General features: G+C 40.9%; 2 protein-coding genes across 2 annotated transcripts in view; both read right to left on the minus strand.

Annotated features, from left to right (window-relative positions):
• Nucleotides 1–18,073, minus strand: part of aff4 (AF4/FMR2 family, member 4) — a 29,356-nt gene extending 11,283 nt beyond the window's left edge. Inside the window, exons 1-9 of the mRNA XM_072661835.1 lie at nt 17,818–18,073; nt 16,381–16,558; nt 9,092–9,218; nt 6,429–7,205; nt 3,358–3,402; nt 3,126–3,212; nt 2,736–2,760; nt 2,348–2,417; nt 1,782–1,865 (exon numbers count right to left, since the gene is read on the minus strand). Of these exons, the coding sequence (XP_072517936.1) occupies nt 1,782–1,865; nt 2,348–2,417; nt 2,736–2,760; nt 3,126–3,212; nt 3,358–3,402; nt 6,429–7,205; nt 9,092–9,214 (1,211 nt within the window). The 5' untranslated portion in view covers nt 9,215–9,218; nt 16,381–16,558; nt 17,818–18,073. The remainder of the gene's footprint in view (nt 1–1,781; nt 1,866–2,347; nt 2,418–2,735; nt 2,761–3,125; nt 3,213–3,357; nt 3,403–6,428; nt 7,206–9,091; nt 9,219–16,380; nt 16,559–17,817) is intronic.
• A 2,072-nt stretch (nt 18,074–20,145) lies between these two features.
• On the minus strand, nt 20,146–24,705 carry zcchc10 (zinc finger, CCHC domain containing 10). The gene is made up of 4 exons (XM_072662235.1): nt 24,635–24,705; nt 22,810–22,971; nt 22,285–22,329; nt 20,146–20,706 (listed from the first exon to the last, which is right to left on the minus strand). Exons 1-4 carry the CDS (start codon nt 24,673–24,675, stop codon nt 20,463–20,465), a joined length of 492 nt encoding a protein of 163 aa, XP_072518336.1. The 5' UTR covers nt 24,676–24,705; the 3' UTR covers nt 20,146–20,462.
• Between the last annotated feature and the right edge of the window lie 1,221 nt (nt 24,706–25,926).

A 25,926-nucleotide genomic window follows, 5' to 3' on the forward strand; every position in this document is an offset into this window, starting at 1 on the left:
CAAGCTCTTCACCTTTTTTTGGTAATAGTGGGCACTTGTGGAAAATGACACCACATGCCCAAAAAACGTAGCTGAGGTGGAGTATGCAACAGGACAACGACCCAATACATTCCAGAGTTCAGAGCCAAGTCAAAGCCCAGTTCTGTGGGTGATTTTAAATGGGCAATGCATAAAATAATAAATAAATAAATTATGAAGAATGAAGTCCTCCATTCAGCTCATCATTAAAGTGAAGATCAAGTGTTTATATTTTTAACTGATTAAAACATTATATAAAAAATATATAATAAATAATTGTAATTGTAATTATTTTGTTGGCATTGGGGGGGGAAAAAATCTGATATTATTCCACACAGAACTCCAGAAACTGACTGGACAACCCCCCCTCCCCTCTTAAAATGTTATATACAATAACTAAAATCAGTTGCTTTCTAAAATCATGAATGATTCTTTCACTTCTGGAATTTATGACCACTCGTCTTTTGCCAACAGCTCATATCCCAAATGTTGTTTTAAGATCTTTCCACAGGTGTTCTATAGGATTTAGACCAGACTCCGATTCCCTGCCGGCCACTTCAGAACTCTTCCAGCACTTTCTCCAAAACCATTTCTGGGTGCCTTGTAAAGTAAGCTTTGGGTCATTGTTCAGCTGATAGACCCTCTGAGACCAGGCTTTCTAACACTGGGTCCTACATTGCGCTTTAAAGTCTTTTATAGTCTTCAGATTTCATAATGCCATGCACATAGTAAAGGCATCCAATGCCACAAACAGTGAAACAGCCCCAAAACATGAACCTGAACCTCCACCATGTTTGACTTAAGAGACTGTGTTCTTTTCTTTTTTGAATTCTGTAAATGGTAAAATAACACCCTTCACCAAAAGGCTCTACTTTGGTCTCATCTGCCCACTGTGGCTTCCTCAGTTAAGTAGGGCAAAACTTTAGCGTGGCTTTTTCATGTACGTCTCAACAGTGGGGTCCTTCCAGATCTCCGACCATAGCATCCCGTTTAATTCAGATGGCGACGAATAGTGCAAGCTGACACAGTTGTACCTTGTGTCTGCAGGTCAGCTTGAATTTAGTTTAGGTTCTTTATCCACTATTTGAATAATCCTTCATTGCAGTCTATCAATTTTCTCTTCCCTCTACATCCAGGGAGGTTAGCTACAGTGTGGTCAACAATCCTAATGTTTTTGAGGAGATTGGGTTGTAACCTTGAGATTGGCCATACCTTTCCACAATTTTGGCTCTTACAGCCTCAAATAACGTTTTGCTCTGACGCAGTCTGAGACTGAGTCAACTTTCCTCCACTTGTTTCCTAAACTGGCTGAACATGTGATTTCCCGTTACAGCACCCATTACTTGCCACACATATTAATTCAATAAGAATTACATGATTGAAATTCAGTAATTTCTTACAATTTTAAAAAAAGGTGGCAATAATTTTGTTGAGTCCATTTATGGAGTTGTGTGGAATATAATCAAATTTTAATTTTTAATTAGTATTATTTTAATTTTCCTTAATTGTTTTGCGAAAACAAACCTATAGGTAACCTAAAATTAATTTGCTTATGTTCCTACTGCTCAGTGACAAACCGCTAAAGGTAAACATAGACAAAAGTTCTTCGGATACAAAACGTCTTAACTGACTACATTGTCTGTGTAAGGAGAAAACAGTGTTGACTTTGGCTGATCTATCATTTATAGAGTTATTAAAGGCAACTTCATGCGTCCATTCACAGTAAATCAAGTCTGTGGCTTTCTGAAGTGCTGCTCTAGTACCTTGCTGAGGTGTTCCTTTTAGCAGAGTCCTGTTCTCCATCACTATCTTCACTGCTGCTGAGTTTCAGATCATCATGTAGCATGCTGGAGCAGATGCACATTAACATGACACCCGTTACACTGCAGTTACAGCTACAAATGAGCTCACAGTTTGTTTGCTTTTTTTAGGCACACACCCGTAATTACTTTTCTTTCTCAATATGCTTTTTCACTACCCATCAAACCTGCATTTAAAGTGTACTATCACATTTAATGGAAGCGTTCACCAAATTAAAGAAAAAGAAAAATAAACACTACAAATTATTTCCTCAATGATCAACTATTAAGTTAGTATTAAGTCGTTAAGGGGCAGAGTCAGTTAAAGCAGGGAAGACAGAGTCAGAGTCAGAACACACTCAGACTGTTCTTATTAAATCAATAATACAGAAAGTGAACCTCTTGTTTGTGGTTTTCTTTTATTAAATTACAGATGATGTACGTAAAAACTCTAAACTCAATTGCCTAAACCATAAACAGAATACTGAAACCCTTCAAAGGGTACACTCGTTGAAAAACGTGTTACTCACTTGGGCTGTTCGCCATCACATGCTTTAGTCTGCTGAATAGTGGAGGAGCCCTTTCCTGAGAGATTTTTTTCTAAGAGGGGTAAAACAACAACGTTAGCTTGGACAGATCACTGTTGCTAAAGAGTTCAACCAAGCAGTGTGGTTATCAGAATATGATGACTACAATAACAGATGTTGGAACATCATAAAATGACCTAAGGTTGATCCATTATGTTGAATTGCACCTTATTAAAGTGAAATTCATATGCATCTCACAGCTCCATAAAAACACCCATGCTAAAGACCATGAAGGTGTGTGATTACTCTAACATTTCTATGTCTTTAGTTATTGTTATAAAATATTAATTATCTTTGAAAACATCTACATTTTGTGGTAAAAAGTACTTACTGGGTCCACCAAAACCTGGGGCATCCTGCAACACAAAGGCAGATTTGTGGAGACTTAGAAAAGGTAACATTAACACTGAACAGGAATTTAAATTGGGCAGAGTTTACAGACAGGCTGCAGTATCTTATCTGGAAATAAACAATCCCTGCTTATTTTTTTATTTTTTTTTAAAACATCAGTGGAGCAGTAAGTTAACATCCGTTAAGATTCCAAGTGCTTGAACCAACAAGCTGACTCAACAATGAGTCATGTTCCTAGAACTGCAGCAGCTCTCCAAGCGCTCTAAAATAACCTGCTACAGCCCTGCACACAAGGAGATGACAACGGACGGCGTATGACAATCATTCTAAAGTCAAGGGAGAGAGCTGGGTGCCTGCAGCAATGTCTGACCTTAGTGGGAAAGGGGAACTTTGAAGGCTCCGTTTTGCAAGGAGTATGAATGGCTGTAAGTGGAGGAGGCCAGGTCTGAGTCATTTCCTGAGAGAGAAAAAGACAAGAAAGAGATGAGGTCAATAGAACCTGGAAGGGGAAAAACTAACTTGCCTCAAAGTAAAGCGCAACTAAATTCATAATGAACCTTTCCATTACTGATAAGCAGAGACAAGCAAGGCGCTGCATTTACCTTCAAAATCTCATCAACACAGCTTGGGTCTCCCGTCATGGAACCCTGTCAAGTCAAATAAGGCCAGTCAGCATCAGAAAAAAAGTATCAATAAAGCACAGAGGAGAACGGAGAACAGCATTAAACGTCAAATGAGGACAAAGGTCCCTCATAAAGGCTCAGTCCTCAGGCTTTCATTAGGTGAACTGAATGCATCTCGTAAGTGACTACTGCGAAACGATCACATCTGACTATATAATAATAATAATAATAATAATAACGATTTTGACTGAATATAATCATATTACCCACTCCTAACAGAAGCCTTGATTTGTCTGGTGTTTGACATTTAAAAAAAATTCTATTGACATCTGTGACCAACGCTGAGCAACACATTTTATTTTACACATCTCCGCTCTGTCCTCATCTGATGGGCAAAGAGCTGTTTATCCTTGTCTTTAAAGGGCTTTTTCCAAATAACACTTCCACCTCCCCAATAACACATTTTAAAAGTTTGTACGTAGGCATATTATTACTCTGTATTGCTCATGATTATTAGCCCATATTTACCTGATGGTGAGAAAAAACAGCTCACGTTAATGTAAAGAAACCTGTGGCTTGGAGATGGTTCTGACTAAGGATCTGCAATTAAAGTCGCTGGTTTATGTTAAATCAGCCACTTCAGCTCTAAAAAGCAGAATGGTGCTTTGTGATGAATGCCAATTATTAGTTAAAAGATTGATCGGACTTAAACTATTTAAATATTTAGGTCAGAAATTCCCAATCCAAAACATTCTTAACTTAGTGGATTTTTTAGTCACTACATTCACCACATAATTGTTTTCAAGTACAAGGCTCTCTATAAAGACCATATTTAACATGGCAGCCAGCTATTCAAGCCCCACTCAGGGAGAATTTACTCATGAGCATCCAAAGTGAGAGAACAGATGTTTTGAGATCATCCTTCATAATTTTGCACTGTTCATGAAAAGCAAAGGTTAACAGTGAAGGACAATGTTGCCATTTCTTACTGAGGGACATAACATTTCAGAGGGCTTTCAAGCAAACCAAGCTCAGTGTTGAGAACACAGTGCAAGTACATGTGCAATATTTCACATGCAAACAATACAGTGGAGGGCCTGAGAATCTAATGTTAGCCTTACAATGATTTATTTAGGTTGTGTTCTCTTACCATTACATGAATTCTCTCAACATTATAAGGGTACAATTATCATACTGCGTTGGCCCCCAACTAATCTACGCTTGATCTACGAGTAAACCTTTCCTTGTTTTATTTCGAGGTAAAACGGAAAAGGAAAGGGTGGTCTGCCTTCATTGCGGGCTTGTTTGATTAATTTTTGTATTACATTTCATGCAATAAAATAATCTATATGTGCTGCAGTCTGTTAAAAATATTGCTTGATACTTAGGTTTACTTTATACAATATGGCACAGTTGCAATAAAAGTTATTTAACCCCCACTGCAAATTAGGTTCACTAGCAAAACGTAAAAACTTCAGCTGCTTGCAATAAACCAAACAAACGAGACCAATTCAAAATCATAACGAGTGCTTTCTCCTAATTCAACGCTAAATACCACTTGTAATGTCGACCGCAGTCTCAGAATAATTCAACTCCTTCATGACAAGTTATGACCTGCTGCAAATATAATGTACAGCCAGACACCAGCTTCTGGCAGCGTTCCTGAGGAATCTTGGCCCACTCCTCATGGCCAGTGGTCTCTAGTTCACTAATATTCTTGGGTTTGCTACTGCAACCACCTTCTTCAAATCCCACCAAAGATTTTCTATGGGGTTCAGGTCAGGCAACTGATGACCACTCCAGAATCATCCAGAACTTCTAAAACCAAGCCTTGGTGCTCTTCGAGGTATGCTTGGGATCATTGTCCTGTCAGACAGCCCAATGATGCCCAAGCTTCAGCTTCCTCACAAAAGGCATGAGGTCTCCTAGGATTTGCTGATAATTGATTAAATTCCTCTTGCCCTTCACACTGTTTTCCAGTGCCAGAGGAGGCAAAGCAGCCCCAGAGCATCCCAGAGCCAGCACCATGCTTCACTGTAGGCAAGTCATTCTTTTCAATGCATACCTTTCTGCTCCAGACATCCTGCTGATCTATAGGCCTAAAAAGTTCCTATTTTGTTATATTTCAGAACAGATTCCCGAAACCTCTGTGGAGTTGATTTGATTGGTTTACTGCAAACAGCTGAACAGAATAATAATAATAATAATAATAATAATAATACACAACACAAACAATGTACAAAAGGGGCTGAATCATTTTGATTGCAACTGCATACTGTTACAACCCATAACCCTCATAGCAAAAATGATTCAAATTTCACAGACTGCAGTCATTTCAGCCTGAAGAACTACCAACAAGTTTGGGAAGGTGTACATTGAAAGAAACCGACATTCCACCAGTGTTTTCGGAACAGGAAGGATTCCGTGATAATGGCTCCCTATCTGTATCTCAAACAATGCTTGAAAACTACTGGAACATGCCTTCAGTTGAGCAGCTTACATTGTGATTTTCTGCAAACTTAGTTAGCTAACCTTCAGTTGTAAGACCTTATGTGCAGTAGACACTACTTATTACAAAACTGAATATGGATACTCGTTTAACCAGATTAGCTGCTCAACTTTTTTTTCTTCTTAGATTTGTAGCTCTGGGCTGAAGTCTCAAAGCTGGTCACACTTACAAAAACTGATTGTAGATTAGCACTCGTAAGGTGGTTTGTGAATATTTGTACTTCTGCACAAGCCAAAAAAAAAATTTCAGTAAGGGTCAATACCTGAAAGCTTGGTGGACATAAGGGTAAAAATACCAACCCTGTGTGAAGACTGGGAAGTTCTACTGCACCAACATTTATAGTTTAAGACGTTACTGTATACTATACCAAAGAAAGTGATGTGATTAGGTACCATTTTTACCTTAAAACACCAGCTTCAAAATCATACTGATACTTCACTAACTTGTAATAAGGAGAATAGCGTCTCTATTGTTGCTACTCTTTGCTCAGCACGCTGCTAACTACACCATGTTTAATAAAAAAACAAAAAAGGGGCCTCACCTCTACTGGTGCTGGAATCTTGAGCTTGGTAAGCGATGCTTTGCCATTGCCCTTTACATCCCCCATGCTGCTGCTGTGGGACTGGCTTCCATAGGACTCGGAGGAGGTCTTGGGCTCTGTCGTCTCCTGGCCGTCCATGGGCCTCACGTAGGCTGTGGGCTTCTGGAGCATGGAGCCCGGTTTGGACATAAGCGAGGGAGGAAAAGTCTGGCTGGAATGCTGGCCGCTGGGGAAGGATGAAGAGGAGGAGGAGGAGTGCACCCTGGAAGGCGAGTCCCAGTTGGCCTCACGGTCTCTGGGTGACTTGGAGCGATAACGCTCCTTGCCGTGGTGCTCAGCAGTTAACGAGCGCGAGTGGCTACTGGAGTTCATAGAGCCCTTAGCTGGGCTGGAGGTGTTGTGCGACTTGTGCTCATGCTTGCTGGACTTCTTGCTGCTACTACTGCTGCTAAATTCTCGTTCGTGCCGCTGGCTGCTGCCACCGGAGCCGCTGCGTTGGCTACTGCTGTGGCTGCCTGAGCTGGAGCGATTTTGGGACTTGGACGAAGAAGAGCCGGAGGTGCCAGTAGCTGGGCCCACTGGAGTCCATTTATTGCCCTGGCTCTGGCTGGCGCCCCCACGTGACTCACCATACATAGATTTGTCCTCGGAGGAGGAAGAGCCTGAGGCCTTGGACATGAGCTTAGACATAGGAGGTTCGCCAATGGTTTCTTTCATCTCGTCGTAGTTTCCTAGCATGCTCTGGATGCGACTCGAAAGTTTGTCTTCAGTCTTGGACTAGAGAGAGAGAGAAAAAACATGAGTTAATATGGATGCAAAAAGGACAATGACAATCATTACAAACTACATAACAGCAAATGTAACAGTAAGAAAACCATGCAAAACAGCAACTACATTTATGGCGCATATTTGAAAGCTCCTATATATTTGAGCAGCAGCATCACACTAATACCAGTTCTGGCATTTGGCTTACAGTGAGCACTGAAAATGGACTTAGGTTATAAGCTCAGATAAAGCAGACGCCATATCTATGTGCACGACATACAAGCCCTTGGGTCATGTTTCCCCTTCTTTTACACCAGAGGATTTCAAATCTAGACCCTGAATTCAGTTCCCAGTCCTGGATGTAGCAATGTTTGATAAGTGAGACACGGCATGGCCAATCAATTACATTAACTGCCCCCTCAACCACTAGAGAGTACAAAATCCAGGACTGGAAGCTTGATTTAAGGCCAAGTTTGAAGTCCTGGCTTTTACATCTTCCTGACTACTACATTCAAATAAAAGATCAAATCAGATCAACAGACCAATCATTAAAGCATGCTTGGAAGAAATGAAAACCAATATATGGGGGGGAGGGGGGAATTATATCTTCAAAGCTAAAGACAATCTCAGCTAAATTCATTCAAACCACCTGGAAAGCCTGATTTAGTCAGTAAGAGTATGAAATGCAGAGAAATTCCGAGGTGCCAGACTTTGTCGAAAGCACCAGTGCACCTTTTGCCGGTCACCAGGGGACAGCGGATCTCCTGTATTACTTCTACTAGGGTGGTCACAAAGCCAGAATTTCAATTCCAATATAGTTAGCAACTCTGGAAACACAATGATCAATACCAACAATAGTACAGCCAAAGAAAAGAGGGGAACAAAAGAAGAAGAAGAAAAAAAGAAATCGGAGGGTCTGAGGGTTTCCTGGACATAGCCTATATCCATGATATAGCCTAGTCTTGGACTAAACTAGTACCGGCAAAAATGTAACAATGAAAAGCATTAAACTTCCATTTTCTGCCAAATTCCCTTTCATGTTAGCAGCTCTTTCTAAGATGCCACCTATATGGATTCTCTTCTCAGGTAAGGCAAGCACTTACCTTTGTATAAAGCTGCTTAGCAGCACAAGATTAGTCAGTGGAAGACTAAAATCCTCTTTACTGTCTGTAGTTGGTTAGAGACCATATCTAATTTCACTGCAAGGGGAGCATGGTTCAGCAGAATCATGTTGCAATTAGGGTAGAATCTTGAAAAGAAAGGTACCAGAAAGGTCCTACGATAACACTGAAGAAACCCCAACTCTCGTTCTCTAAAGGACATTTCAATAAAGTGGTTTCAACTGGGTGTTAGAAAGAGTTTAAAGAACACGCTGCTGAAAGTTTCCGGCACCTTTATTTTCAAGGAAGTAAACGGAAGAACTGTATCTGGCTTGATTCTTTAAATGTGTAGAATATAATATCAAACACCCACTTTTTTGATCACCGTGTGCAAAAAAATTCAGGGCCCAGCCTGCACTGAGAGACAAGTGCCATTCAGGAATATGAGGGGACAATGGGGTTAATAGCATTCTGCAAGTCTAGCTAAAGGAACGTAATCTATGTTACAGAGAGGGTGAAACTGAATCTCAAGTGCAAAGCTCTAGATTTTTTTTTTTTGCGCTTCGCCAACAGAACAGCCATTTTAGGTCAGGCAGAGACAGACGTGCAGTAAACTCTAACTGCTGCATTTAATCGGGCCTACTTACCTCATTCTGTGGTTTTTAATACGAACATCACAAATTAATGTAAAACAGTCTTTTGCTAGAGATTAGGACTAGTAAATCTGTGAAACAATAAACAAAACCAAGCTTCAACAAACTAAAGATCAAAGAGAAAAGAGGAAAAAAATGAACTTACAACTTTATAAGGTTCAGGAAAGAGAGGGGAATTGGCTGGAAAAGCCTCTCCTCCCTGCTGGATTTCTTGATTTCTCCTTTCTCTTTCTTTCATACGGAGCACATTCCGGTCTTCACGGTTCATGTTGCTAACAACAGAGACACAGTCACTAAGCATGGAGAACTGGAGGGAAAAAAACAGCTTTCCAAAGCCTCAGTCCACATTTGAACCCAAGGTACACTCATACATGTGAGCATCAATGGCAAAACAAGACAGCTACTGAAGTACTGATGTTTGAATGGTCTGAAGAGGATTTTAATTCATAAACTTTAAGCCTTTTCTTCCTATTCAGAGTACACAACCGGACTATTCATTTTTTATACTTCTTCACTGATATCTGCAAACCAAACTAAATTAGACAATGTGTCCGTATGGCAGACGTCGTTCCTGAAACTGTAACCATAAAATCACATTAAAGGCATTCATAACTCTTCTACACTTCACAGGGCTAAGACCTGTTTGTGAAGGTGAAGCTTTTTTAGTTTCAGTCATTATTAAACGTTACAGTTAAGATTTCCCTGTCCTAACACTCTTTAAAAGAAAGTGCTGTTTAATCATCTGGCCTACATGTAATATGAGCTTTGCAGGCTAGCCAGGGGCAATTGCATATTCTGCGACACAATAGCTAATATGTGATCTGCAGAGGCATCTCAACTTGAAGGGAATCTGAGATGACCGACAACAATAGTCAGGCAGGTTTTAATCACCCTCTTGGTTAGATTTAGAAGATGATAAGCAAGAGGGTTAGTGTGGCCTGGTCATTGGAGAGCCCAGAGGTGGACTCAGATAACCAAAAGTGCTAAGTGCTCTTGCCTGGGACAAACATGGTACTTGAAAAAGCTGCTGCCATGATATTTTCTGCTGACGCATGCAAATGTCTAGAGAGTATGCCAGTGTCATGTAGACAGGAAGTCATTCAGGAGGGCAGGGATTTCTTGCTACCCAAGCTACCCAGAAAAGGACAACACGACAGCAAGTTCCTATTGAAAAACAACTCTTAAGCAGCAAATCAAGCACTCTGAACACTTTCCTTCTTTCCAGCTCCTCCAAAATGTGCTTAGGCTTTAACATTGCCAACTAAGTGTAAAAACACCAGCGCTATGGACCTACAGGACAAGAATTATATTAACATGTTTCAAGTGGTAAAGAAAGTGGTAAGGAAGGGAAACAAGTGAGTAAACAACCCCCAGAAGGGTCAGCCAGCAACAAAACAAGCTGAATAACTAGCCATTGCCTGGTCTTGCAGAATTATTCCTTTTTGATCCTGGAACACAAACCAGTAACAACGGACGAGACTGAATTTCAGGAGTCAGGTCACTCTTATTATTGATTAGATCAACATCAAAGTCTGATGGCACTTCAATCTATAGGGGGTGGAAGAGGACCTGTTTAACATATGTTAAAAGAACTCAGCCTAAACTCACTTTCTAAAGGTTTGCTGATGGGGGTTGCCCTGAAACGGAAAGGGGGGGGGTGTAAGACTAAGGCCCGTGTTCCTCAGTGGATACCAGTGGCAAGAACAGCATGTGAACGATTCCTTGATGGTCAGCTGTTTTGCAAGACAAAGATACTCAAACATAATTTACCAGGCAGTAGCATGATAATCAGCCATTCCACACCTCAATCAAATTACAGCTGTCTTCAGCACATGTTACTGGTAATTATGGATCAACTGAAGTAACTGGCCTGCAGAGTTTCTTTCTGTGCTGCATCGGAAAGACTTATGATGGTGTTCATTAAATGTGTGAATGGTTCAGTGATTCAAACTTGGAAAGGCCCCCCTTATTTCAACAGTTTCAGTAGCGTTGGTTGAAAATCATGACAATTTAGAAACCAGCTGCTGAACATAGAGCTGGTTAAATGTACAATATAGTAAAGTAGAATTTCAGACGCCTTGTCCACCTTCAGCGTATTAATGTTATACCATGTGGAAGAGTGAATGATTAGTGACCAAATTCAGGTGTTTTTCATTCTCTCCTTGTTAAAGTGGACATAAAAATAGAATCCTAATGACATTTATCTTACGATCATAAAATAAACCCTTGATAATGTTAATGCCTTAGAGACACACTAGGATATTTATTTAGTTTAGTTGGTGTTCCTTCAACATAGAACAATAATAACCACAATAAAGTCGATAACTACACTTGATCTATGCGCATTAAACTGACCAATTACTGTACGTGACAGACCTGCAGTATCTATAGATTATTACACTCCTATAAACACAAACATGGATGAGCACTATTCTGAGTTTAATCTGACTGAAAGGTACAACAAAACAAGGTGATTAGTGTTCACATTTTTTATGTTCCCTGCCATTGCATCGACATCACAAAATTGAGGATGTGGTTGGTTGTCTGTAGGGCCACAACTTTGTCAACAGTAGCACTAAAGTTACTATGCTGAACCATGGCTAAGCAAAACTAGCACTAGTGCTTACCCTGACTGAGAGGCCATAGCCTCAACCAAAGAACCATTGGAAGAGGATTAAGAATAAAACTCCAGACGCTTTGGTGGTGCTCCCGACTGCCCCGCTTGGTCGGTCCCAATCACTTTTCTGATCAGCTGCATACACACTTCATCCGACGCGGCATATTTCCTAGCAGTTGAGATAAATCTGACTTCGGGAGGGAGGTTACAGGCTGTCTGTGGGAGATACTATTCTTTAGGACATAGGGGGAGCATTGCCAAAGTACAATACATCAAAGCTGGACAGAAGGCTCATTCAGCGAGAGACAAACTGAATGCAGCACACACTCTTATATATGGTACAAACTCTTAATTCTGAATAAGGTTTGTGGCTGTGAATCAACCTTTGGTAAATGACAGCTGTTGTCTCGTACCAACAGCTCTGCTTCTTCTCAAAATGAACGTCTGACAAGGCAGACATTTCAATCTTTACTACACTAGGGAGCAAAGTTCCCACTAAACTAATTAAAGGCTTCTGCAAAACCAAACAAAGCAAATAGTCTCCCTGGTCTCTGAAACAGAGAAATAAATAATGACAGATTGAAGTCGCTGCCTTTCAACATTCTGAGCAAGTTGATAGTTTTATAAAGGTTTGACTCAGGAAAAAGACATTCACACCTCTAGTGGGAGAGAAATGGTGCAGTCCACCTCTTTCCATATAAGGAGATGTTATTTTTGCCAGAGAGCGAGTCTGCTTTGTGAGGTCACGGCTCAGAGAGGAGCTCGGCCAATCACAGGACAGATCTGCAAACAGAGCCCTCCCTCCCCTCCAGCCTGAAGCAGCACAGTGTACATTTCTTAAAGGGACATGGTCTGTTTTCTGCAAGAGCCTGAGCATGAGCTAGGGGAAACCCTCCTAAAATAACCAGTAGTCCCATCACGCTGAGGCAATCGACTGCAATGTGGGAATCATAAAGAAACCCCTCTGGACACTTACCTAGCCTAATGTTCCCTGTTATTCCCAACAGTCATTATAGACTTGCCTAGGTGTACATACTTAATGTAATTAGCCCTTGCTCCCTCATCAATGTGCAGTCCTATGGCTTTCCTTGTACGTTATGCATGTGCGTGGACACAAAAACATGCGCACCTGCTGGGATGCTGGCACACGTCCCTAGCGTGTTGCATGATGCAATATGCCTCAGTCAAGGGCAGAACAACTGCATCCAGTTGCAAGGCAGATCATTTACCTTCGATCTATCTGGTTTAGCACTTAAAGAGTGGATAACTAGTTAGAACACGATAAAAGCTGTGCAATAAGACCCCCCCCAAAACAATGCTGTCCCATCAGTTGGCCAAAAAGGGACTGTACGGACAATGTAATCGCTACATAACAAAGCTTAAAATGAGCATAGTTCATCACAGCAATCACATCATGAGAGTTTAACTGAGTAAAACATGATGGGTTTTTCCCCATAATTAAGAACACAAACAGCACTCCAACATAGTGACTGAATTTATGCCTTGGTGTCAGCTTGCCTGTTACTGTTAATGTGTTATCTATTTGGTCTCTGTTCACAAGACATGGCAGGACATTTTGTATTAGTTGTGTGACTCATGTTTCTGCAAGTTATTTAAACCCAGACTATTGTGCTATTGTGCAAATGCAAATAAAACGCCAGGTTAAAAAGCACCTGGTGGGTCCCTTGACTTCCACTGGAACACTGTCAGCGTTATAATAATTACATTAAAAGTTCTCTAAATAATGGGCAGAAACATGAATAGGGTTTTTGTTTGTGTAGCTGGCGGACGCATTCAAATGGATTAAAGAGATTTGGTCATATTTTACAGCAAACTGGTGACCTTCAATGGCTTGACCATTTATAACAGCTCTCCTCGCCACAGTGTGTTCACACATCCTGTGAAGACGCTCTGTACACTCATACACTGAAACTGACAGTTAAAGGCAAAGGTATTTCCCAAGAGATGCTGGGCAAAAATCTGTACTTTGGATGTCCTACTTTTCAAACAGACATCAGCTCTAATACTACGGGAAATTACTTTCTGGTACAGGTACAGTTTTAATCTGGCTCAGAAATGTTTCCTCTAAAAAGGTCTATATACTGGACTGACAGCTTTTCTTTTTATTACATTAAATTATCGGCATTTAGCGGACGCTCTTATCCAGAGCGACTTACAAGGTTACTCGTATTACAGAGGTGGGCCAGTGTAGTGTTAGGAGTCTTGCCCAGGGACTCTTATTGGTGTAGCACAGCATAGTCACCTAGACTGGGAATCGAACCCCAGTCTCCCACATGGTGTGGTAGCCCAGTGGCAGGTAGTGGTGTTATCTGTTGCGCCACACCAATCACTGTGCGCCACACCAATCATTGGTTCAGCTGCAGTGGACGATCTGATTCTCTCTCTCACACTCACACACACACACACACACACACACACACACACACACACACACACACACACACACACGGCACTGTGGAAGTTTAAGAGCAATGTTCCGCAAATGCTGAGGCAAATCCAACATCTACTACCATGAGCTCAAGCATTTCTTTCTCCATTTATTTAACGGCCACTAAATGCATTTGTTCTGCATTTCAAGTTGTTCTATGGTGTAGAATAATAGTACATATGTGACTGGTTGGGGTGAGAAAACGCCCAAACCCAGCTTAACATGTCCAATTTATAATGTTTTTGGAATGAAACACACTGACGTTCCTTTATGATGGGCTCATAAATAATTTAATGAGCCCTGCTTCGATTGGCTGATTTACAGTTCACTGCAATGGTTGTGCTATTATCCTGTTCTGTGGTGTGTGGTTAGCAAGCTGAAAAGATGATAAAGCCAGTCGGCTAGGGTTAGCTTTTAGCCTTGCTCAGACATCCACATTATTCATTTGCTTTCGCTGTCACTTAAGGCTCGTTGACATAACTGATGTCATTGATTACGGAACTACATGCAGTGATCCTACAATGTAGCGTGCTGTAAGCTTTGCAAAGTGGAGATTGAGGCAGGCTTCTCTTTGTCAATTGCTGTCTTAAGACAGCAGCATAACAGAATTATAAGATGTTAAAAGTAATTTCTGCACCGCGGCTGTAATGGTAACATAACACTGCACCATGTAGCATTGGCTGACGTTTTATTTTACTTCATTGGCCGTATACGAGTGATAGTAGCTCCAAGTAACATTGCAGCATGCTGCTACAGCCTGTAAATCATTTTAATTATTTTTGTTTCACTACATCTTTCCTGCTTACCATTTAACAAAATAATAATATTATATAGAAGAAAAACTCTTGCTACCTAACAGTTTTTGAATTGGCCTGCTTGATTTTGATCAGGTCTGATTTTCTTTTTAATGAAGAAAACAACCACATTCAAATGTTCACCTTTTGTTATCATGTACCAAACTCTCATTATTTAACCATGCCAACGTAAATACAGTTTTCAAAGCCACCCAAAATGGTTTGTCAAACTAGGAATTTAACAACCCAACAATTTTTGACCGTGATACACAATACACTCACAAGCATATTGTGGAGATCAGTACTAGCACTCTGCATGTTTCATTATAAACAGCATCATTACTCCCATTTCATGTTCTGTATGTCAAATTATCAGCAAAAATGTCATTAGGTATGCATGGTGACCTTTCCCTGGGAAATGTCTCTTTACACATGACAAGGCACTGTGCAATTACCAAGAAATGGTCCTGAGTAATGCTACGATAAGATGAGCAAGACACCTCAGCAAGCAGAAAAACTTGCTCTTACATAAAAACCACTGCAGGTTTTCAGCTCCATTTCCTAACCGTAACAGAAGAGCAGACTGGGTCAGGGTTTGCATGAACACCCCCCCCTCCAGCGAATCATGAAGAAACAGCCTGACGTTAGCGGCCAAACAGGCTAAAACGCTCTAACCCAAAATCATTTTACGGCTGCTGCTTACATAACGTTTTACATAATGTTTTGATGCGAAGACTGCGCGCGGCCTTCATCACAAAGAGCGCCATAGGAAACAGTTAACTGACGCCAGGCAGCGAAACTAAAACAGGAAACAGTGCAAGGAGGACTTGAAACAGTGTTTATGAACAGGCAATCCTGTGTTCAAAAGCTGATGCTTTCCAGAAAGCAACTGCTGCCACCACAGTTTACTGAACAGACATGTGGACACGGTTAGGCCTTCTGCCACCAAAATGTGCACAGCCACCTTCAAGTGAAGTCATAAGCTATTGAAGTGAAGTGTGCGCGTGTGTGCACGTTACATAAGCACCAGAAGGTCTGTCCTAGTTCAAATCAAGTGGTGTAGGACTTACTGTCCGTGCCACACAGATTACGCTATGCCTGGCAGCAGCCTTGGGGCCATGCATGAGCGCGTTGGCCAATTATGCAGCAAAACTTACTCCACTGGCTGCCCCTCCCCTACCAAGCTCAACTTTAAAATGGTCTCCAAGTGCAAAAGGGACGCTGCCAAATGGATTGTTAACTGATACGACGATGCGATTCCGATTAGACAGAATTAACATCAAAAGGTCAAAAGTGCCCAGAGAATACCATAAAAAAAATGTTGCCGCCCTGATTCTTACAGAACAGTCGTAAAGAGGGTAATCTAAACCCGGATAGAGGTCATGAGACAAGCAATCCCTCTGCTAATGAAGTGAACACACACAGGAGAGAAGGAGGGGAACTCACACACCAACAGTTTGGACTAATAAATCACTTTGATAAATCCTGACTAAGACTAAAAAATGTAGCTGATTGTTTTTCCATTACATTTTACACTGATGTGATTCGGCTGACACTATTCCAGAGTTACTTACATTTACATCATATTACACAGGTAGGCGAATGTAGGAGTCTTGCCCAAGGACTCTTATTGGTGTAGCGTTGAATGCTTATGCAGCTTGGGAACTCGAAACCTAGACTGTCACAAGGAAGCTGGTGGTGGAGATGGTGTCGCCCACTACGCTACACCAACTGAGGCTGTGCCGTAGAAATCTGAGAAAGAAAATAAAGAAAAAAAGACGAAATCAATCCAGTCCTATTCAAATCTAGCCTGAAATACTTGTTTTAAAGCTCTGACTGTGAAGGAAAAAAAAAACAAAAAAAAAAAACACTGGTTTGGTATCAGTTCCAGACAATATTGAATATTTCAGAAGGTACGAAAATTAAAAATAATGCCAATAAAAATGTTACGCCATCTGTAGTAGCTGATTATGTGGTATCATGACAAGAACACACAGTTTTGTCAGAGAACAGGTTCTCTTATCAGAGGGTGGCAATGTTGACGGTAGCATCTGTGTGTGTGTGTGTGTGTGTGTGTGTGTGTGTGGGCACAGGCAGTGTACTACTAAAGCTGCTCATCCTACACGACAGGAGCTTGATCCCTCACGGTCACCTGTGTAAGGTAGAGGCTAAATATCGTCTGAGGACTTTAGGGAGAACAAAGCCTCTTCCTCAGCCCTGAACAGTGAACCTGCTGCTGCTCAGCTGCACAAACAGCCGCCACGAACCACCCTCGAGATTTCCCGATTAAACCCCGAAATTACACAACTGGCCTGGTTTACAAAGGTAAACAGGAGTAAGGTGCACTTTTGTAACGGCTAGCTAGCTGTTGCCTGGCACTCAAGTGAAAAAGCTAACCAGGCCTGGTCAAATTGTCAAATTCAAAGTGGGGCAAAAAAAAAGCGGCTTCTCTAATTCAAACGTTGTGAAAAAGTGAGATGCTTTAGATCGTGAATAAAATGCGTAGCTAAATAAAATAACAGACCCAAACTGACCTGAGCAACAAGGAAGCCTCTAACGACTGCTGCTAACTAGCGAGCTAGCTAGCTAAGTAGGTTAGCAGGCTAACGTTAGCTAGCTAGCTAACACTTGTGACACATCCAATGACTTAAACCACTGCACATGAAACGTGCTGGCACTATCCACGTATAAACATCGACCATGTTTTATTAAATATGTACACAAACAAAACCACGTTGTTTTTCTTTTTTTACCGGAGTTGTGCGTGTGACTAGTTAGCTAGCTGGCTAGCCGGCTAACGCTACGTGAAGCTACAGCAGTCAAATAAACCAGCTAGCTAGCGTTAGCTGCGGCGGCTAGCACTCCCACTAGCTCCTGGATTAACGTTAATTCTTCATGAAGAAACTGCAGCTCGCTCAACAAAGTTAACACACACATATTGCAACAACTGCCCCATGTTTTCACCGGAACAGTGGATATAATGCTTAAACGGAGGTGTTTCAGTCGCTTACCTCTTGTCCTCTTTCAGGCCCAAACCATTGTAGCTACTGAAAGCCTCTTTTCTCTTTGTCTTTTCCCCACTTTCTACACGGAGCGCCCAGGTTAATGTGTCAGCGGAGACGAGAATTTTAAAAATCCCTTAAAACTGTATAAAAAATCGTTAGCCCGCTTCGTCTAAGTAAGCCATGAGTCAGAAGGGCGTTTACACGCCATGGTTTTGTCTGACAAAATTTCCAAACATCTCAAGCCCATTTTTTTCCAGAGTGGATGTTGAAGCGACGGAGATGTGGAGACTGAACTAACGAGTCACGTGATCATCACGAAGATGAGGGTAGTGAACGAGTTCCATTTAGTGACAAGATGTTTGATTCAGTTTAACGAGCCGATTCTTTTGAACTGGTTAACGAAAACTAGGCGAAGTTAGATTCAGTCCAACAAACCGATTCCTTAGACGTAGGTGTTGTTGATTCCATTGAACCAACCGATTCATTTGAATGAGTTACCCTAACGAGTGTCATCAGTTGATTCCGTTGAACGAACCGATTCCTTCGAAGTAGTTATCGGTGGGCTAAGTTTAACGAACGGTTTTCCCGTTGAAATAGTAGCTAAGCTACTTTTAACGCGGAGGAGTTTGATGAAGTCATTTGGTGACAAGAACTTTGTTCCAGTTAAACGAACCGACACATTTGAATTAGTTACCGTAACGAAGCGACGTATGTTATTTCGTTAAACGAACCGATTCCTTTAAATTATCGTTTGGTTCAGTTTAACGAACTGAATAATTTAAAGTCGCTAGTTACTTTTCATAAAATGAAGCCTGATTAAGTTTAACAGACCGACTTTTTCGAAGTTGATTCTGATTTAAGGAAACGCTTACAGTTGCGTGTTGTGAAGTTTAATGCCGTGTTTCGGCATTTTATATTGCACATTTCGATGAATCGAACAATTCACAAGTCAAATCAAGGATTCATAAGATTCGGTTCAGCTATCGAATCGGAATCGCTACTTTCATGATCGCACGTACAAAGTAAAAAAAAAAAAAAAAAAAAAGTAAAACAGAAATAGGAAGACAGATACGGTCGACAGAAGGGTTGTAAGCAAATGGGAGTTTTGTAGCTGGACTGCTTTGCTTATGTTAAGGATATTATTTTTGAATAGAGGCAGTCGACGAGAAGAATGGCGCATAGCAAACTTAGATAGACGCTCCCTTGTACAAGTACAAACTCGGGCCTTTGGTCAGAACTGGACGGCCATCTAAAAAAATGTAGTACTAAGTATTCATGCTCGTGTTCAGGCATATTTATGAAATAAATAAATAATAGAACTTTTAAAATGTAATCAAATATAATTAATAATATTATAATCTAATATATATCTATAATAAACACATATGTCTAATATTTGTATGAATTTCAATTAAATATAAATAAAACATCTGCTGTTTTATGGTATGGAATATAAACAACTTATATTTATAGGTGACATCAATATACCATTAGTCGTGTAAGTAAAGTAAGGGATAGCTCAGCGGTTAGCGCTCTGGGCTATTGATACCCAGGCTCAGCAAGCTGCCACTGTTGGGCCCTTGAGCAAGGCCCTTCACCCTCTCTGCTCCCCGGGTGCCGCAGCAATGGCTGCCCACCGCTCCGGGCATGTGTACTCACTGTCCACTGTGTGTGTGTGTGTTCACTGCATGAATGGGTTAAAGGCAGAAGCCAAATTCCATCTGTGTCAAACACAAATGGTGAATATGGTGGTCTTCTTGTTTGAGGTTACCTATAAGCATCTTGCTCTCGGTTGCTGAAATCTATTTTGACCCTAGCTTGACCCTTGATAAAAAAAAAAAGAAAAGAAAGCCACCAGCTTAAATTGTAGGCCAAATACAGGAAGAAAACTGAGCTGGCCTTGTTTTGGATTGTTAATGGGGCCATATTAATATTTTAGAGTTCCCAAGTTCTCCTGCAAAAAGAAATGGTTTGAAACTCTAAAACAGGACAGTTCACGTCTAAAAAAGCCACACACCATTTATTTCAGGGGGTCACATTAGGTAAAACTGTTATAAGGTCCGTCATCCTACTGCACATCATAATGCTTAGAAACCAAGAGTATCTCCGTAAGATCCAGAATTCGTTTTAGATCTCTAGATTTCATACATTAATACAATCTCCACTTCAGTTTTAGCAAAACAGAAATGGACAATGCTACCATCATAACAGCTGCTAAGAGGACAACATAGGAGAAAGAGAAAAGCTAAATTGAGGGGGGGGAAAAAAAGTAACCCTAGCAAGAACTACCATTTGTTCGTTTTTTTTTTTTTTTTTTTTTTTGGGGGGGGGGGGGGGGGGGGGGGTTAGGAATCAAAACCACAGAAGTAACTGCAGCCTTCACTGGAGATGAACCACCGAGTCTTCATCTCCTTCCCTTTATGGCCACTGCGTACTTCCATGGAAAGTAAACAAATGAAAGAAAACAAAGCAATGGCGGCAACTCTCTCTCCATCTGAGCTCACAACTGCTCAGGTCCCTCTGAAGATCAACAGCAGTGAAGAAAAGGAGATGAGGAGGGGATGGGAGCTGGAACTTGAATAGGGATTTTCTTTTTCCTCCCAGCCTTGCAGTCAGCGCAACAGAACAGCTGAAAAATGCTGACAGGTCATTTATTTCTTCTTTTTCCTTTTTTTCGGAGGGCCCTGGTCAGAGCTGCTGCCGCTGGAAGAGTCAGAATCCGAGTCGGAGCTGGAGGAGGAGGAGGAAGACGAGCTGGAGCTGTTTTCGCTGTCACTGCTGCTGCTGTCGTCATCAGAGGAGGAGCTGGATGAGTCACTGCTGTCTGAAGACGAGTCACTAGAGGAGCTTTCCGATTCACTACTACTGCTGCTGGAACCGCTAGAGGACTTGGACCTGAAAGAGCAGCAAACAAACAGGTAGCTTCAACATACCGGCCCATATTTATCTCAGAGTAACAGTGCTGGGTCAGTACATTGTACACTTCAGCTGCGTTCTGAAGGACGACAATGCATTGAAGATCAAGAGACGAATAGGAGACGGCAGACCAGAATGTCTAGATGTGCTAAATAACTTGGTACAACATGGTACCTTTAGAGAAAAGCAAGCCACCCAGGCACTGAATAGGAGTGACAGCATCACCCTTCCACTATTTGAAGAAGAATTTGAGAGCAGAAATACAGAGGCCAGATCATAAAATGCAGATCACAGATTTCAGTAGTAAGGATAAGTAATTTGGGTAACAGAAGTGAGCCTATTAGAAGTTTTAAGGTGTTGGAACAATGACTGACAGACAGATAAGTCCAAGACTGAGCCATTGCTCAGAAAGGATCTGCCCATGACCCCAAAGCATACAAGTCAAGCCATGTCAAGCATGGTGGGCATTAATGGCTGCTTCTGGAGTGGGTTCACTACTTTACTGATGATGTGACCTTTGAGGGTAAGAGAAGAGCAAATTCAGGACTGACAGACATGTTGTATCGGTCAATTTCCAGAAATTACATCTGATATAATTGTGAGGAATCTCTGGAAAAGTACAGGAAAAGCGTCACAAGCTTTGTGGTGTGGGGGGTGGGTGTTCCAGCTTGATCCAGTTATTGCAAGCCAAGTAATAGTGCTACTTACTTTAAAGATCTGTTCCTAAACTTTTATTTTAGTATTCTTACCACCAGTACTGTGACCATCAGTACACCTGAGATCAATAGCTGGACTTATGTGGTGGTACGAGGACTCATTTAGAAGTAGTCTTGACCAGACCCTTGTGAATCTTGGTTCCTCCCAAGGTTTCTTTCTTTAGTGCTGAAGGTTTTTTTCATTGCCACTGGCGCCATTGCTTTGAATACTGGGGTTTGTTTTGTTGATCCTTTGTCTTATTACCAGGTTTCTGTAAAGCTACTTTCCAGCAACAGTTGTAAAAAGCGCTATATAAAGAAAGCTGACTTGGATAAACTTTTATCTACCACTAAAGGTGCCATGTTCTAAGCTGATCTCATGTTCATCTTTTTAATTGGAATTGTCATCACAATATTTTGTAGTAGATCGTGTGTGTGTGTGTGTGAAATATATATATAGTTTTTCCTGGAATATTTTAAAATACACAATTTTTCACCAGAAGTCAGTGACCCAACATGACATTAATAATGCCCTCTGTGTATCCAATATTGGAGTAAAATAAATAATATTGGGCAGATCTGCCTCTGGGAGATATGTAATAGAACACGAGAACAGTGCAGATTTTCCTTCTGCAGAAAAAAAAAAAAAACTCCTAAACTTACAAAGAACTTATAACATGCTGTAATAATCTCCTCTCACACACACACACACACACACACACACACACACACACACACACACACACACACACACACACACACACACACACACACACACACACACACACACACACACACACACACACACTTGTCCAAAGGAGACTGCATTCTAGTAATCAACAGAAAATAAAAAGTGCTGTACCTTTTTTTCTTTGTCTTCTTTTCACTCACTGCTACTGTTCCATGTCTAAGGGGAGAACAGAAATCAAGGATTAGAGCTGAAACATTTCATGCCATTCAGAATTGTGTGTGGGATGCAAAGGTGTGAAAACCCAATAAACACATGAAACTCCTTTAAATGTCAAAACAGTCTTTTTAAAATAGCTAAAAAGGTTAAGAAGTGTGTGTGTGTGTGAGAGAGAGAGAGAGCTGGGCTGACAGAGGGTATATTGTGCTTTAATGAATGTAGCTCCTTTAAAAGTCTGTAGATGGCACTGTTCACTTGAGGGCACCCTACATCTGCTTTCAACATCAACAGATGTTAAAAGGGAAAAAAAACAAGGAACTAAATAGTTCGTGAAATAAGACAGTGACCAAAAACAAGATCCTCACGACCCATATTTTAAAGCAATAAATAATATCATTCATTAACTGCAGACCAAATATGCCCACTGGTCAGCAGGAAGTGCTGCAAGTGACCCATCCCAGCCGGGACCACAACACATACCCTGCAACACTGAGGTCTTTATTCTCCACTTCTTTTAGCTTCTTCTTCATCTCTGTCGTCCTCGACGGCCTGTACAGGTACTTTCTTTTACCAGTGCACTCGTAGGACCAGTGTCCATACTCCAGGCACTTCTGGCAGCGGACATGCTGTTTATTTGCCTCCCTGTAGGCAGACGGAGAGTGAGAACATGGTCAGAGAGGAGCACATAATGCTAGGATACAAAGCCAGAGGATTTGAGCACACATGAATGCTGATTCTCAACATTCTCTGCACTCCATAAAATTTCTCTTAGAACTAACTTTTCTCTCTTTACGTTCTTCGAGTAAATGGCCACCCAGCCCGACCTGCAGGAAGATTGCCCGCTGAGGTCCCCTCTACCTGCATCTAACCAGCTGCCACCTACCAGTCTGGCCAGCGGGTCCCCCCCCCAACCCGCCACCACCCATGGCTCACCCGCCTGCCGCTGCTGCCTGTTTGGTGGCCGTGCTGAAACCTAGATGGACTCATGCCTGTCTGACACTATTAATATCACCACTATTAACTATCTGTTGTATCTGCTTTGGTAATTTTTATCATTAATGTTTAAAACAGTCTGGCCAGAGGAGGATGGGTCCCCCTTGTGAGTCTTGGTTCCTCCCAACGTTTCTTCCTCCAGCTCTGAGGGAGTTTTTCCTTGCCACTGTCACCGTTGGCTTGCTCACGGGGGTCTTTGACCCTTCATGTTATTCCTTCTTTCTTCTCTGTCTCTGTCCTTTATTAAGTACTAATTATGTAAAGCTGCTTTGTGACGACAACAGTTGTAAAAAGCGCTATACAAATAAATTTGACTTGACATGAGCATTAAATGACAGTAAGTGAACACTACAGAAATAATAAATAACTCAAATTCTATGATGCTGTTCAGCCATGTTCAACTCCACTGTGCCAACTCTGGCCTACAAAGCCCAGAATGGACCAGGCCCTCCGTTCTTGATGGCAATGGTCAAAAGCCGATTAGTACCAAGAGCCCTTTGAGCTTCATGTATGGCTCTGCTCGACCCGCCATCCTTTAAGATCTGTGGAAGAGAAGCATCCAGGCTTTTTTGTGGTAGAACACACTTCCCCTGGGTGTCTGGATGGCAGGACCGCTTGCTGTCTTCAAACACAGACTGAAACGCAGACCCACCTTTATCCAAGAGTACTTGGGCAAAGAGTAGTGTCGAGTATTGTGGTCTCCACACTGACTTTTGTATTTAGTAGCATCTAAGCTTAGAGGGATCATCTGGATCCTAGTCTATACAAACTAGCTAAGGGTATTTTCTGAGTAAACAGTGAAGCTCTTTTGTAAGTGGCTCTGGATAAGAGCTTCTGCTAAATGCCTTCAATATAACGTAAATGCATTTGTTGGACTAGTATAACTAGCCAGCCATATGGCAGCAGTATCCAGTAAGTATTCTTGGATATGAACACACAACGTTGAAGCCATATTTGAGCAGAAAGTAGAGTAGCTGGCTGACTGAATGGCTACTGGCTGATCAGCATGTTTTTGCCGAGAGAGCTCAGGAACAACTCTGTAACTGTGTATATCTGAGGCGTGTTAGACAACCTGAAGAAAAGTTCTGATTAGCTGCTGAACGATTTAACAGTACAAGGCTGAAAGTGCAGCTACACACAGACACACCGCGCTGGCTGGGCTGCGCCGCGCTACGCCGCGCCGCGCTGTTGGGTTGCGGGTGTCTGTGCGGCTCTGGAGAGCCCAGTTTCGAGAGAAAGGGCGGTAGCTGCATGAAGTAAACAACGAAGCGCTCAAGCAGCGACACACATTTGAGAACATTAAGGAACTTACGCTTGTCTGCGGGCAATTAATCTGTGCATAGGCGTCGCCATGCTGGCTGCTGGTTGCGCTCAAACCTTTCTCTGCGGTTTTAATGAGTGCCGCCTGCTGGTGAGGAGGAGAACACGGGCGCATTTAGGCAGCTTCTGTGGAGACTGTTCTCCGGTTCACTGAGCGGTTTCAGGTCATAGCAAAAGACTCACTCTTATCCCAGATGTATCTCATTATTATTATTATTATTATTATTATTATTATTATTATTGTTGTTGTTGTTGTTGTTGTTGTTGTTGTTGTTGTTGTTGTTGTTATTATTATTATTATTATTATTATTGTTGTTGTTATTAATTATTATTATTATTGTTATTATTATTATTATTATTGTTATTAATTATTATTATTATTGTTGTTGTTATTATTATTATTATTATTGTTGTTGTTGTTGTTGTTGTTGTTATTATTATTGTTGTTATTAATTATTATTATTATTGTTATTATTATTATTATTATTGTTATTAATTATTATTATTATTGTTGTTGTTATTATTATTATTATTGTTGTTGTTGTTGTTGTTATTATTGTTATTATTATTAATATTATTATTGTTGTTATTATTATTATTATTATTGTGTATTATAATATTCTGCAGAGGATGGACTACTTTCACCCGCGCCATACCCACGCACACTGAGGCTAATAAAGCTAGCTAGTGCTAGCAATTCCAATTTCCTGAAAAATGTTAGAGGGTAATTGGTCTATTTTGTCTATTATACAGTGAAAAAGAGTACAGAAATGACACGGAACTGCCTTTGTAGTACTCTTTAATAAATAAATACATAAGCAATCACAGTAACTATCTGTTTAATCATATAATCTTACAGTTTATTGGAGTGTGTTTACAGACCCTGGTCAGAATACGTGGTTCCAGTTTTCTGAGAGAAAATAGGCTCTAATCCTCTACAGAGAATAAACCTCAATACAGTACAAAAACACTGTTTATTTTTCCTTTATTATCTATATATATTTAAATGTATATATATAAGTAATGACACATGAAATATGCCATGCTTTATTATTCTCTAAAATATGCAGAATGTCCTTCTATGTGTAAATTTGTTTTATGGGGATTTATTATTTACTTCTTTTTTTTTTTTATTATGGCTGAATATGAGAAAAAGAGTAAGACTAAAGAAAGTAGTGCATACATTTATTTGCTTTATTTGCTTTTAACCTTCACGTCATTATTAATTATAAGTCACCATCAGTTAAAAAAAAAAGACTGATAGTCAATTGACTGATTAGAGAA

The sequence above is a fragment of the Salminus brasiliensis genome, chromosome 18, assembly GCF_030463535.1.
Source record: "Salminus brasiliensis chromosome 18, fSalBra1.hap2, whole genome shotgun sequence".
NCBI classification, from domain to species: Eukaryota; Metazoa; Chordata; class Actinopteri; order Characiformes; family Bryconidae; genus Salminus; species Salminus brasiliensis.